Source organism: Sander vitreus, chromosome 6 (assembly GCF_031162955.1).
Source record: "Sander vitreus isolate 19-12246 chromosome 6, sanVit1, whole genome shotgun sequence".
Classification (NCBI taxonomy): Eukaryota; Metazoa; Chordata; class Actinopteri; order Perciformes; family Percidae; genus Sander; species Sander vitreus.
In genome coordinates, this window is record NC_135860.1 from 4594015 (window position 1) to 4609128 (window position 15114).

The 15114-nt window shown below is 39.1% G+C and overlaps 1 protein-coding gene across 1 annotated transcript; it reads left to right on the plus strand.

Annotated features, from left to right (window-relative positions):
• The first annotated feature begins 316 nt into the window (after window positions 1-316).
• On the plus strand, window positions 317-11395 carry tbx20 (T-box transcription factor 20). Its single transcript, XM_078251783.1, has 8 exons — window positions 317-446; window positions 1680-1917; window positions 3213-3377; window positions 4783-4891; window positions 7968-8126; window positions 8317-8393; window positions 10673-10785; window positions 11067-11395. Exons 1-8 carry the CDS (start codon window positions 317-319, stop codon window positions 11393-11395), a joined length of 1320 nt encoding a protein of 439 aa, XP_078107909.1.
• The last annotated feature ends 3719 nt before the right edge of the window (window positions 11396-15114 follow it).

Below are 15114 nucleotides of genomic sequence, written 5' to 3' on the forward strand. Positions count from 1 at the left end.
GGACACGCACAAGTCACTGGAGTCAGTCCGCCTCCTTCGCCCTTCAACATGCAGCCAACAAGACTTACAACTCGGCAGTGACAAGTGTTTCCAAAAGTGGCGAGTACTGACCCGTTTGAGCGAGCAGATTGTGCGCAAAGAGCGAAATCGAGGACAAACTGTGCGTATTTTTCTTTTCGCCTTTTTCTTGGAGCCAAAAACAGGCAGAGTTCTGCAGGATTTTTTATTATTATTATTATTATTATTATTATTATTATTATTATTATTATTATTATTATTTAAAGGGGACTATTTTGGTAAAAGCCTTTTCACCGACATGGAGTATACGTCATCCCCGAAACCGCAGCTCTCATCCAGGGCGAACGCTTTCTCCATAGCCGCCCTGATGTCCAGTGGGAAGCCCAATAAGGACAAGGAGACGGAAGAGAACACCATCAAGCCTCTCGGTAAGGATGGAGGAGGGCCGGACTACTGGGAAATTAAATAGAAAAGTGAATTCGATTGGTTTGATTCAGGTGAATTGGTGCGTAAGATTACAGCTGTTAAAGTTGTTTTACGCAACAATAAAAAAAAAAGAACCTGAAAGTTAATGGAGGAGTTGAGGAAACTGCAAAAGCAGAGAAGAAAATAGATAGGCTAGAAGTTAGAATAATAGAATAAATAGTCTACAGTAGGCTACAATACGAGTGTTACAACATGCTGAGAACACCAAAATAGGCAAATGAATTAGGACGAATTCTGTCAGATGACAGCGAGGTAAAAAGCGAACGATCAATGCTTCACAATATACAGGCAGGTTAAATAAATAAGTAAATAAGGTGACTGAAAACATCATTTCACAAATAAATGAAAAGCAACATGTTATTTTTCTATATTTATTACCACTGAGTAATTGTTTAAATTTGAGTCTGGTTAGAAATGAAACTCTCTTTTTTTCGAGATGATAATTGTGATTTAAAACACAAAATGGAAATGTGTAGTAATTGAAAGATTGAGAAGTGACTGAAGTGCTCGATTGACACAGTGATGTGAGTTTGTGTGGATCGTCTCAGTTTTACATCACATAAATAGTAGCATTTCACTTCGCTGGATTTTGGAGCAGAGCTCTGCAACTGTGAATATCAATCATTTTATTTTCTGTCTCATGAGCGACTTATGTTTCATTTGAAGCGTTCATATTGCAACGTGTTTTAGCCTGGGTAACAGAAATCCACTCAACATGGGATGCTGCACCAACTTTTTTGAGAAAAAAAAAAAAAAGAATACCAAACTGGCAGAACAGTCAGTTTTTATTTATTTTCCTTTTCATATTTAGAATTTCAGTGAAATCATAAACAGGTTTCTTTCCCCTTAAGGATGAACATGTTTTATAGATGTATAGGCTTACATAACAAAGAGCTCAAATGTTATTTCATTTTATTTCCCATTACCATGAAGACATGGGACAGTGTAGACAATCTCGTAATAACAGGATAATGATAACAATATAAGGATATGTTTTAATGTATAAGCCATTTTATTGGATTGTAAACTAGGCGACGTGCAGGCTCGCTGACTTTACTAACGTGTATCCTTGGTGACACAGAGCTGCTGCTCTCACTGATGACAATAATTGAAAATGAAATAAAAAATATTCTCACACTTCTGTTTATTTTTTCTAATAAAAAAAAAAAAAAAAGAACAATTTGTGGAGAAGTCCTCCTGCAACCAGCAGTCTCTGGCTGACCTGTCCTCCCTGGACGGACACGGGGACTTCAGCGGGAGCGCGCCCGCGGTGTGCACGGAGCCGCTCATCCCTACCAATCCCGGCATCCCCAGCGAGGAGATGGCGAAGATCTCGTGCAGCTTGGAAACCAAAGAGCTGTGGGACAAATTTCACGAGCTCGGCACCGAGATGATCATCACCAAGTCTGGAAGGTAAACGGTTGACTTGTCTTTCATTTATTCTAATTATTATTATTATCTTATCACAGTCCCGTATAGGCCTACAGGATGACTTAACAACAATACTAATAATTAAAATAATAGGAATTACAATAACATTACATTAACATAACATTATACAAGATAAACAGGTTTATTTGATGCTTATGATAACCAGAAGTGATACAATCTTATAAAAGGTCATTTACTGACTTTAACAGACACATTTTTCGCAAAGTGGTGGTGGTGGGGGGGGGACAATCAAAACATGTATTGTCCTCTCGTGGTGTTCAGATGTGCACATCTTCAGTTTGCAAGCTTAAAAAGTTTATAAAATGAAGAGTATAAAGCTCATGTGGGTTTACCTCAGTCAGAGCCACGACTCAAACAGTGAACTCAGACACACTGCAGAGTTCACATGAACGGGCCGTCGCCTGATAGCTGCACCTTAATCTCATGTTTACTGGCCTTACAGTCCTGTGAACAAAGAACAAGCTGGTGATGGCCATAAAAGGCTACACGCATGCACCGCGGCTGGATGGCCACTTAAAACGAGTAAATTAAAGAATGTATATGTAATCATATCCTGAAATAGAAATGCATATGGCTAAGACGTTGTATTTGTTTCATAAAGTTAACATACTGTATGTCTGCATAACGTGGCCTACATGCAAGACATAACAGCCGGGCTGCAGCACTGAGGACAAAACGGTCATGCAGTTTTAATAACCTGGAGGGGGTTTGCAATCTATACAGTTAGTAATAGCCTATATACACATGAAAGGATTTCATTGGATCATTTAAAAATAAGAATAAATAAAACCATTACTAAATAGCCAAACCAGAATTTGATACATGCGTGGCTTTGAAATAGCATTTAGGAAATAAAATATAGTCTACAAATAATGAATAAGAAAAATATGAAAATCCAAGAAACTTAAAAAAAGAATGTTTAGGCATATAGACTTTTCTTTTGGTGTCTGGTCAGAATTTTCTTTTCTGAGAGGGGAGATTGGATGCATTATGGACGACATGACCTCAGTATATATATATATATATATATATATATATATATATATATATATATATATATATATATATATATATATATATATATATATATAGCCTCATAATGATTTGATTTGATTCTGCCATAAAGCAAAATAGGAATACACATATAACACCCAAATACGATTATGAATATTAGGCTATGTTTATCAGCCTTATATTATTGTAGGCTAAATGTTAAAACGGGCTAATAATAATATAATCTATCACTTGTCAATCAGGAGGATGTTTCCCACCATCCGGGTCTCTTTCTCCGGGGTGGACCAGGACTCCAAGTACATCGTGTTGATGGACATCGTCCCAGTAGACAACAAGCGGTACCGATACGCCTACCACCGCTCCTCCTGGCTGGTGGCCGGCAAGGCCGACCCTCCTCTGCCCGCCAGGTACAGAGACTCGCCCTGCACACCTGTCAGAGCCCTCCTGGACAGAAAACACTCAGAAAGGGGGCCGTGAAAAGCTATAGCCTATAGCCTATTGTTGTTGCTTATGGTTTAAACACCAGGGTCTTACAGGTGACATGAAGATAGGCTTAGACTATAGTCTTTTTTTTCAAACAGTCTAAAGGGAAGCAAATTGGCCAAGAAAGAAAAATCGGAAACCTCAAAATTTGAATAATAATGAATGAATATAGCCATAATCTGTAGGGTAACTGTTGTGAAACTGTGACAGGCTAACTATAGCCTAGCCATTTAGGATATATATATTTTCTTTTTTTTCTTTTTTTTATCGAACATCATCAACAACTCGTGAAGAAAAACTGGGGACCAAAGAGCTGTGCGAGGCCACCACCGTAATGGAGATCGATGAAATAATGTAATCTTTACCAGGAAGCATCTGGGAACATTCATGCCATGCTGATTGATGTCATAAAAATGTCAATTCAAAGAATAGGCCAGCTGAAACCCTTTTTTTTTTTAACATTATGGTCGCTATATGCCATGCACCCAGGACAGGTCATGTCCTCTGTATTTTTTTTTTTTCCTGAGAATTTGGGGGGGTTTAGCTAAGGGAAGATTTTTTTTTTTTAGGCTAACATGTATAGCCTAACACACGATGGGTATTTTATGGGCTGATTTAAGCAGTTAAGACAATACACTCGAATTTGACCTTAGCCCAGCAAAATAGGCCTAAATAAAGGAGTCACTGTTTCTCAACAAACGTGTTATTCCTGACTTTATGTTGGCAAAAAATAAATAATAAAGACTTATTTTTTGTGTCTTGGTGACCTTATTAAGGGTCTCCTTAGTAGGCCTATTTCTTGAATCCTGATCTGCATACATGTAGGCTAGTCTACACTTCAATTCCGAGCATATAGGTCAAAAAATGCTTAATTAGCTAAATCAAACACGTCTTGGGGATAAGTGAGGAGTAGCCTAACACTATGTAGATCAAATAGGGCTATTGTTTAGGCAGCGATGCCTAGCTATATTTTGTTAATGTTCTATTTTAACACAAATACTTTTCTTGATGAAAAATAATTAATTAAATGCGTTAGTGAGAAAATGATTTGCTTTCAAATAAATGTATTGCATTTCGATTTTGTTCTTGTCTTAGTCTCCAATATTAAAACACCCTAAAAAAACAACAAAAAAACTGAAACAATTCACCATAATATTTACCCGTTATTTTATAGAGAGATAGAACGTGGTTGCTAAGCGACTTATACTTTTCCAATTCGCTCTGTTCACAGCTGTGCGTTGATTGGGTATCAAACGTTCGCTTCGAACGCCTCTTAGCCAATCACAGCTGAGGATGTGATCCACCGTTCTTCTCCTTCTCCTCCTGCAGGTTGTACGTCCACCCGGACTCACCGTTCACTGGAGAGCAGCTCATGAAGCAAATGGTTTCCTTCGAGAAAGTCAAACTGACAAACAACGAACTGGACCAGCACGGACATGTGAGCACTTTATTCCTCTTTTGTATCTAGAAATAAAAAATAAAAACAACGTCACGTATTAACCCACGTTATCAGTAACACATGCTTACAGAGACATTACTTTTACGAAACACTGTGAAAATACCAGCTAGTTAGCCTACAATTCAGGTGATAACTAAGCTAACGTTACCAGAAAGTAATAGCCTAGCCTAAACTGTATCTAAAATGACAAGACACATGTTAAATGTGTGTGTAGGAATTCGTATTCTGGATTTGTTAACGTTAGTTATTAAACAAGTCTGGATATCGACCACATTGCATGTAAAAATATTTTTTAAAAAAGTTGATGAAGTTAGTAAGCTAAGTCATATGAAAGCTAGCTTGTCTCTCCGTCAGGTTCAAAGGCCGGTGTGACATTGTAATTACTCCCCTGACAAGAGCAAATTGCTCCTTTAACCCACCTTTCACTAAAGGCAAATAGCCAAGCACAAGCAGGGAGCAGAAAAAACATTTCGCAACCAAAAACACATTTATCGTGTATCCATTCAAACAAGGTCACTATTATCTTAGAGGGCCTGTGCCTGACATCTTTTCTTTTTTAAGCAAACATAGCGTCATGACTACTTACTGTAGCCTATATCTCTTTATTTATTTTACAGATACATACACTTCTTATTTTATATTCTTTTTTTTATTGTTAGTAATTCCTATAGTGGATACAGTAGTTTGTAAAAGAGAGATGTAGCAGGGATTGGATATTACATATTAAAATGTATTTTATAAGGGAAAAGTTTACTAAAGCTGCTTGTTTTAAGGAGAAATAATGTATTCATAACAAAAAAAAATGTTATGCATCTGTATTTTAAAGAGCAAAAATGCATTCCTCCCCCCCCCATTAAATGAATGTTATCGTTTAAAAAAAAACTCATCAATTGTTTTAATATGAACAAAAATGCAGAAATAATATTTCCCATAACATGATGATCAGACAAACGTTTGTTTTATTGTTTGTGTAATTATCGTTGCTGCTAAAGCCTTGACATTTGGAAAAAAAATTATAATTAAATCTATAGTGGCACAAAACTAAATGAACTGTATCCAAAATAAAAACACCCCACAATATCCTAAAATGTATAATACCATTCAGAAAAAGTTGTATGGATGACTTATTTGATAAAGGAGAGACACTCTTTTTAATACTAAAAACAATATTACTTTTTTTTACTTCATCAACTGAAATAATTTGCTTCACTGGCAATCATGTGTATCCTTTTGTAAAACAAATGTTGATGCATTTAATTTAACTACCTAGAAAGCCTGCATTATGCTGCACCTAGTGTTAAAAACACAACATTCTGCACAAACATTACATCTGTATATTACTTAATAGGGGTGTCCAAAAATTGATTCATATTTAAAAAATAAATAAATAAATAATTTTTTTTTTTTTTTAAATTGCATGTCTACTGCAATCGCATGGGAAAAGTAACTACATTTACATACTGTGAATCGTTTTTCTTAATCAATCGTTTTTGAATCGAAAATCGATTTTGAATCAAATCGTGACATTTTCGGAATCGTGCACCCCTATTACTTAATATTTGGTGTCCCGGGTCAGTGGTTGAGAGAGCTGCATAAGCTGTTTCCTGCGCTGCAGCCAGACAGAACGGTTGGATAGAGGAAAAGTCTGACCTGCAGCTGCTGCAGTGTTAACAACTTTATCTGTTCACACTCCTCTCTCTCTACATTCCCCTCGTTCCGCCACTGTCCTTTTTACTCGCCGTCTCTCTGCAATGCATCCCGGTCTCTCTCGCTGTCATTTTTCAAACTCTCAACTCTCTTTTTTTTTCCTTCTTCGTCTTTGTTGGGCCTTCCCATCCCTTTCAATCAGACCGGTAAGTCGGTCCAATATGAAGGCTTTCCATGTCAAACATATTTTCAAAACTGCGCAGAAGTCAGGGAGCAATGAGTAAACGATGAGGCATTATGCCATGCTCAGTGTGGAGCTTCTCTAACTTACCATTGTTGACACATTTTTCTAGGTTACTGTATTTATTTCAATATTTATTTTTCTTTTATAATGTGGTTGTTTATTATTTTGGAGCAATTTAAGGAGTTTTTAAGTAGAAGTTGTAGAAGAAATATATTTAATAAATGCAGAAATAATTTCACAGTTGATTTTACTCTATTTTTTTATATATATATATAATGCTGAACATACTGTTAGGTAAAACATCTAACTTCACTTTATGTAAACAGGGTAACATGTTAAGTATATTTTTTATATTTTTTCAATAATTTAGTTTATAGAATATGTCAGACAATAGTGGAAAAAAAACCCGACATCATTTCCCAGAGCCCTAAGGGATGTCTTCACATTGCTTGTGTTGTCCTCGGGTTTTCAATGTATTTTATATCAGAAATATGGGTTTATTTCAAACAAATTGCCTAAAAATAACATGGATGCATGGATGTACGTTGTATGGAACCCATGATACAACATTGTTCACAGGTAAAATGAATGATTGCTTTCATTGCATTTTGGGTGTTTTATTCAATTTTATAGCATTTGAAAAAAAACAACAAGTTTGAATGGTTTCAAAACAGTATCCTGAAACTAAACTTTGACATAAACCAGTCTGTGATCCACTCAGCATCCTCTGATCTTAACTAGTCCAAATAAATCATAATTTCTGCTTTGTTTAAACTCAAAAAATAGTTATAATATCATATAAATGAGGTTTATTGACCATGAATTAAAAAAAAAAGTGCTGAAATAAGTGACAAAAACATCGGAAAAAGCGCCAAAAGTTCCATTTTGACGCGAAGCACAACAAGTTCATGGGTCGACAGGAAGACAACACAAGGGTTAAGATATCTAAATTACAATGATATAAAACATGTTTCATTACCAAAAAGTGATGCATGGCGGGGTATACTGTCTTCCTTTTCCTACCCACTTCAGCACCTGCCTGACCCTGATGTATTAACGCTGGTTAGACTGGATGTCTGCTGGTTGTCCCTGACAGTCGGACTGTTGAACCCATCCATTTCCCATTGATTGTCATTGACCCCGGCTCTGCTTGTCCTCCTGCAGATCATCCTCAACTCCATGCACAAGTACCAGCCGCGGGTCCACATCATCAAGAAGAAGGAGCACACCGCCTCGCTGCTCAACCTCAAGTCCGAGGAGTTCCGCACCTTCGTCTTCGTTGAGACCGTCTTCACCGCCGTCACGGCCTATCAGAACCAGCTGGTGAGTGATAGACCACCAGTGGGCCTTAGAGGCCACGTGTTCTCTTCTTCTTCTTCCTCTTTGGACAAACTGCCAAAACTCTGCTGTTGGTTCCCATGACGTTTCTTAAAACAATAAAATAGCTACACGCACCGTTTAGTAGCTTTTCTGGAGAAAGATTGACACTTTTCTCTCCCGCTGTGTTTCCCAGATCACCAAACTGAAGATTGACAGCAACCCGTTCGCCAAAGGTTTCCGGGACTCGTCGAGGCTGACGGACATGGAGAGGTACAGGGGATTCTGGGTCCTGCACTGTTTGTTTACCATCGATAAAACGATAAAAAACTCAAGGAGGGAGGAGTGTGTGTGTGTGTGTGAGTGTGTGAGTGTGTGTGTGTGTGTGTGTGTGTGTGTGTGTGTGTGTGTGTCAGATATCGTGCTGCTCGTTAGTAAATACAGAAGCTACTGTATAGGGCTGTGCAATATATCAATATTATATTGATATCGTGATATGAGACTAGATATCGTCTCAGATTTTGTAAATCGTAATATCGTAATAAGTGTTGTCTTTTCCTGGTTTTAAAGGCTGCATTACAGTAAAGTGATGTCATTTTCTGAACTTACCAGACTGTTCTAGCTCTAGTTCTATTATTCTTTTTACCTTTACCCACTTAGTCATTATATCTACATTACTGAAGATTATTTATCTTAAATCTCACTGTGAAGGTATTTTGTCAAAGCACCAGTTGTCAACCCTATAAGATCGCCACAATATCGACATCGAGGAATTAGGACAAGAATATCGCCATATCTGATTTTCTCCGTATCGCCCAGCCCTACTACTGTATTTATGTTTTTCTATTTGTGTCAGAATGAATCTTATCTTTCTTATTCTACCTTTCCTTCTTGTCTTTTGTTTCTATAGTTCTTTAATTTCTTTGCTTCTTCAAATCTTTTCTATCTCGTCTTTTCTTCTTCCCGTCATTTTAGCCTTCGAGGCTTCCTATAGTTCTGATCACCTTTCTTGTCTCTTGAGGCCTTCTTATAATTCTTGTCTTTCTGCTCCTGCTTTCATTGTTTTCTCTTTGTTTTGTCTTTCCTTTTTTTGTTTCCAACCACTCCAACCACCACTTTTATTCTTATTCTCTTCCCTTCATATCTTCTTGTTGTTATCTTATGTTTTCCCTGTCTTCTTTCTTCATCTGTTTCACTTCTTGTCTTTAATTCTTTTTTCCTGTTTTTTGTTTTTTGTCATTTCCTTTCTCTGTTCTTTCTTTCTTTCACCCTTTTCGTCTTATCTTTTGCATCCTTCTTTCCTGGTCTTTGTTCCTTGTCTTTCTATCTTTTTTCTGTTGTTTCTTTCTTTCTTTTGCCCTACACTATTGTTTTGTACGATATTATGCATGAAATGCCACACACACACACACACACACACACACACACACATTTACAGTTACAAATCCCCGTCCAAAGGATTTTTATTGACGCTGCCAAAACACACACTTCTCGTAATTCCTGATTCCGGCACTCCGGCCAAAATCAGCTGACAAAATCAAACCATCTGCCCATTTCCCTCAATCAAACATCCCAAACCAGAGACGTCCGAAACACAGCCAGACACCCCCCCCTCTCCTTCTTCTTCTCTGTCTTTCTCTTTTTGAGGGCTGTGAATTAGACCTGATCAATTGATCTTCGGGGAGCTGCAGAAATCACATTAGTCTGGAGTCGGCCACTGCACTAAAACACACAGTAATTCAATTGGCTGCAGTGACTGATTGAAACCAGCAAGGCCCACATACCCACCCGCTCCCTCCCCTCGCCTCCTCTCGGCCTGCCGTGCATTGTGGGAGTTTGCTTTGGCCTCTGTGCCAGAGGGGCCCAACGCTGATAAAAACACACACATTTGTACTCCTCTGCTGACAGATATTGCACTTTCCTAACCTAATTGGAGGGGCGGGGGCTGCAGAAGGGGGGCTGCTAATGTGGACGCATGGCGCTCATGAAGCAGACCACTTGCCTTTCCACCCACCGTAACACATACACACATACACACGCCTACTACCTCCCCCAACAATTTGTGTCACTGTGTTTGAGAAGTGCTATCTGACAAGACTCAAATGAGCTAATGCACTTTGTGGGATGGTCAACATACAGACAAACACACATATACACACTTACACCAACAGCTACGTGCACAGTCTACACAAACATGATGAAAACAACTACACACAGAGTGGACACACATATTTTCAGACAAAAATATTACATGAATGTACGGAAATATGCAAACAGAGACATAGTCAGTGAACAGAACAAAATACTGGTGTTACACTGAAATCTGTGACACATCACATGGTGTGATGCTAAAGTGTTACCTAAGAAAGAAGGCTGCGCTATAAACGAGTGAGGCTTTGCAGGTTGACATACAATTCTTGATCATTTTCAAATATTTTCATATATTCCGCAGGTTAAACGAGAATCTTTTTCTCTTTTTATATTGGGGTGCAACTCTAAAATGGAAAAAAAAGAGATTTATTTTGGGGCTCTCTCTTCGGCTTTTGCTGCAGGGAAAGTGTTGAGAATCTGATCCACAAGCACTCGTACGCCCGGTCGCCGATCCGAACCTACGCTGGCGACGAGGAGAACCTGAGCGAGGACGGACACAGCGCACACACCAGAGGTGAGTGGCTGTCGCACCCAAAGCAGTCAGCACGGATACAGGAGATGAGAGGGATCCTGTAAAAAGAACAAAATAAGAACCTAACGTAGGATTAGGCTGGTGTTATTTTGTATTTTTCTTATCGTTAACAAATAACATGAAAAGATCTAAAACAATCCGTTTGTCTCTCAATACTTTCTGACCTGCTGGCACTCACGTTTCAGAATATTAGCAGCTTTATCCTTTAACCTAAGTATGTATCGCCCTAATATTTTACATCCCCCCCCCCCTGTTTCCCGCAGGCTCGGCGTTCACCGCCTCAGACAACCTTTCCCTGAGCTCCTGGGTCACCACCACTTCGGGCTTCTCGGGCTTCCAGCACCCACAGTCCCTGTCGGCCATGGGCACCGGCGCCGCCTCCCTGCCCCACCCCATCCAGGGCTCCCTGCCCCCCTACAGCCGACTGGGCATGCCGCTGACGCCCACCGCTCTGGCTGGAACCATGCAGGGCAGTGGGCCGTCCTTCCCTTCCTTCCACATGCCCCGCTACCACCACTACTTCCAGCAGGGGCCCTATGCCGCCATCCAGGGACTCCGCCACACCTCCACGGTCATGACGCCCTTTGTATGACTCCGTCCTGGGGAGGAGACGGCCGTTCTTCGCTCTGATTCCCAATCCAGTGCAACTCCATCCACTCCGACTCATCACTCCTCATCCTGTTTGTATCTTTCCCACTGGTCTTTGTAAATAGTTCACCTGCTGCGAGTGAGGTGTGCGAAGAGAATGTGGCGCACTGATCCAGAAAATCCCCCCCCCCCCAAAAAAGGACTGTGGCGCCTCCACAGGACCTGCGGACACATCAGCAGGGCCTGTGGTTTCTATGAACCCTTTAGTGACGTTGTACAAACACTTACAACCTCAAAACAAACTGTAAAGCCTGACGCGAGACGATACAAGGAGCATGTTTGGTCTTGGCCCTTGGAGAACAGAAAGTGGATCCTCAACCTAAACTTATTTTAACAATATTTAGAAGACCCTCTACAGGTGTAACAGTCCCTACAGGGTCTCCACCGGGGCTTAAGAGATGGCAGGTTGCTGTGTGATCCACCTGTGCAACCTAAGATGAGGATTTTTGGAGAGACTCATCCGATGCTACAGTATGTTGGACGCCGAGGCATAGTCGGAGTCTGTAAACACTTCAGCATATCAGAATCTCAGCTTTCCTCTGTTTTCTAGAAACCAGCCATATGTACAGTTCAGACTTCACGCTCTGTTGAAAATAATGTCAGAAACACGTTAAAGTGCATTGTACAAACTTGAAAATGCAACATTTACTCACTGTAGAGTGCAACAAAAAAAATAATCATAGGACGCATGCTGACCGCAGTAGACAAACTCGCTGGACTTTATATGGAATAATATGGGATTAATAAGCTCTAACCTGCAACAGGGGTGAAGGCTGTTTGCATACTTTAAAGGCCCGGTCACACCAGCATTTATAACGGCGAAGTTTGGCAGCAAAATGTTGGAAGCTAGCCACACAATGTTTTATTTAAGCTCCTCTGCTGGAGTGTTAACTTCTCCACAAAGGAGGAATGGATTGCAGATAGATATGAGACAGGAGTTGATGGTACAAATATGTCTTTGAATTATCTGTGTGTTAGCAAACTCGCCAACGAGCTACTGAACTGACTGTTCACAAGCTAGCTACCTAGCTTGAATAGCTTTTTGTCAGGGGGGAGTTAACTGTCCAATACAGAGAAAATACAAAGAAACGCTGAGGGTTATTGTGACTAACTAGCGCTAGCGTGTTGGCCGTTAGCTCGCAGGTCTCCAAGCCTCAAACACCGCCCATTCTGCGAAAAACGTGCGGATGAATTTCGTTGTGTTACTTCCTGGTGTGACCGGGCTAAGAGGGATTCAACTACAAAAATGTGTTGGGATCAAATCATCAGTTTTAAAGTATCATATTTTAATATACTGTGTGAAACCAGCCATAAATGGTAGCCATCATACATCCGTTCCCACTGGTAGGATTTGAACTCAGTGGCCATGCATTGTAATCGCTTTAATGTTCAGAAAACATTTGAAGGGTAACAGCAGTGGGACTTCACAGCATAACAGACAGCAGCATCTGGGTAGAAACGCCAGGTTTGTCTCCACGCCGTTTTCAGTTGCCAACTGTCGACTGCAGCCTTTTTAGCAGTTGGTCTTTAGCAGGTGTTACTGACCTGATTCATGGCTGCATCAGAGCGTGCCAACAGGGCGTCCACACCTGGAAATAATGGCTCTCTGCGGTCTCATTTAAAACGTGCAGACAGGAAGAAGCTGGAAGCCGCCGGAGTCGACTCACACTCCGTATCGGTGCAGGTGCATAAAAATGGCAGCTCACTGGTGGAGTAGTAGTCAGAGTAATTTATTTGAAAAATAAGAAGAAATACAAGCTACACATGTGAGATGGGCCTAGTGACAATTAATGCAGTTGTTTTTGAATACATTTTATTATGTTTAATATATTGTATATACTATTATAAGAACTCCACAGCAAAAACTCTCCATTTTCCAACTGTTGTCTATAACTGAGTCCTAAAACCTAGAGCTAGACTTATATATCAAATGATATTAACTTATTGTAGATATATTTATATATATCTATACATACATACATATACATATATATATATATACATACATATATATATATATATATATATATGTATGTGTGTGTGTGTGTGTGTGTGTGTGTGTGTGTATCTGTGTTGGCTGATACAACAACAACAAACTGCAGTGCAGAAATGCCTAAATAATTTAAAAACAGTTTCCATTGAATAGTCTGTCTCCAGAGAGGAGATCGTCTTTCATCTGTAAACATCTTTTGGGGCTGCAACAACTAAACCATTATTGTTATTGATTACTTTGCTGCTATTCTAATTTCTTTTAATAAAATGTCAGAAATTAGTTAGAAATATGTTAGAATTTCTAAGCGCTAAACATTGCAAATTGAAATTGCTTGTTTTTTCCGACCATTACAGTGGGATTTATTCAGCCTGTTTCCAACACAAATCAGCCGTACTCTCAATTCAAGTAACATTCAAGTTACTCGTTTCATGATAGAGACTCACATTTCTGATTTAGTTGGATTACATTGGAAACACCTTCAAATCATCTTCCCACAAGGGACAATTTGGCTTTTAAGGACACAATAAAACTGGTTGTGAGGGGAGACGTTTTTGCAGTGAGGCTGTCACGTTTTATGCACAAAATCCAAAGAAACAGTTAAATATTTCAGCTTCTTGAGTCATGAAAGCAACAATTTTGACACATCGTAAGTGGAGCGTTATGATTCAGGTGCGTGTGATGGATGATGACACTTTCAATGCTGCTCTGTGCAGAATTCAAACTAAATGTATGAAAGTGATAGATGAGCTGGTTTCACAAACACTGTCAATGTCCCAGTTTGGCACATTTTTACATCATATGAAGTCCGTTGCAGTGAAATATATGGACAAAATCTTTCTGTTCTGACCCCTTGCATATCCATCATGTGCAAGCAGTTATTTTTCATCGGTTTATTGAGGAAATCTTGTATTTTGAACTTCCTTTTCTTTGCTTTGGAAATCAAATCTTGTTCCTTCACTGATGTGCAACCTGAGCTTTGTTTGTACAAATTAACTGAATGTTGATTTCCATCAGTATGTAAAACACTTTTTTCTCCTTTTTAAACCACACACATAGTCCCAACTTACCACTGAAAATTCTCTTCTTTTTTTTAAACAGAAAGCTTTCTTTTGTATGCCATAATATACGACACCGAAAGAGATTGTGTTTTGATGATTTTTAAGTGCAATATATTTATTTTGCTCTCTGGAAATAATGTGTAATGTACTATGCCGCATTTAAAAAGAGTTATTTGTAAACCTTGAGAAATATATATCACCACCCAACCTCTTTGAGTTCTTTTTTTCACTGACTGCCATTATGTTCACTTTTCTCTCTCAATGAATCACAGATTGTCAGAAATAAATGAAATCATGAAATCGTTGAAAAACAACTGAAACATATTCATAAAAGGTTTCTGTATCACGCATTCAGTGATGATTTTCTTTCAGCCAAAGCAGATACTGCGACATTTTCTTCTCTCTTCTACTAAGCCATTCAAGGAATTCAAGGGATGAAATATTAAAACATAAAAAGCCAAAACATAAAAATCAGTTGTCTAGAAGTTAACAGAGAAAAGAAAAAACAAAAACACAAACGGTATTGTTCTGTGTCTAAAGTTTCATCGGGATTTAAAAGGCTCTGAAAACCCACACAGGTGTTTTAAATTAATCTGGGTGATTAGACCTCTT

Excerpts from the sequence above, each read along its gene's own strand:
- tbx20 (XM_078251783.1), top strand. The coding sequence starts at position 317 with ATGGAGTATACGTCATCCCCGAAACCGCAGCTCTCATCCAGGGCGAAC. Across the intron at positions 447-1,679 it reads GAACACCATCAAGCCTCTCG|AACAATTTGTGGAGAAGTCC; the intron begins GTAAGGATGGAG and ends AAAAAAAAAAAG. Across the intron at positions 4,892-7,967 it reads AACTGGACCAGCACGGACAT|ATCATCCTCAACTCCATGCA; the intron begins GTGAGCACTTTA and ends GTCCTCCTGCAG.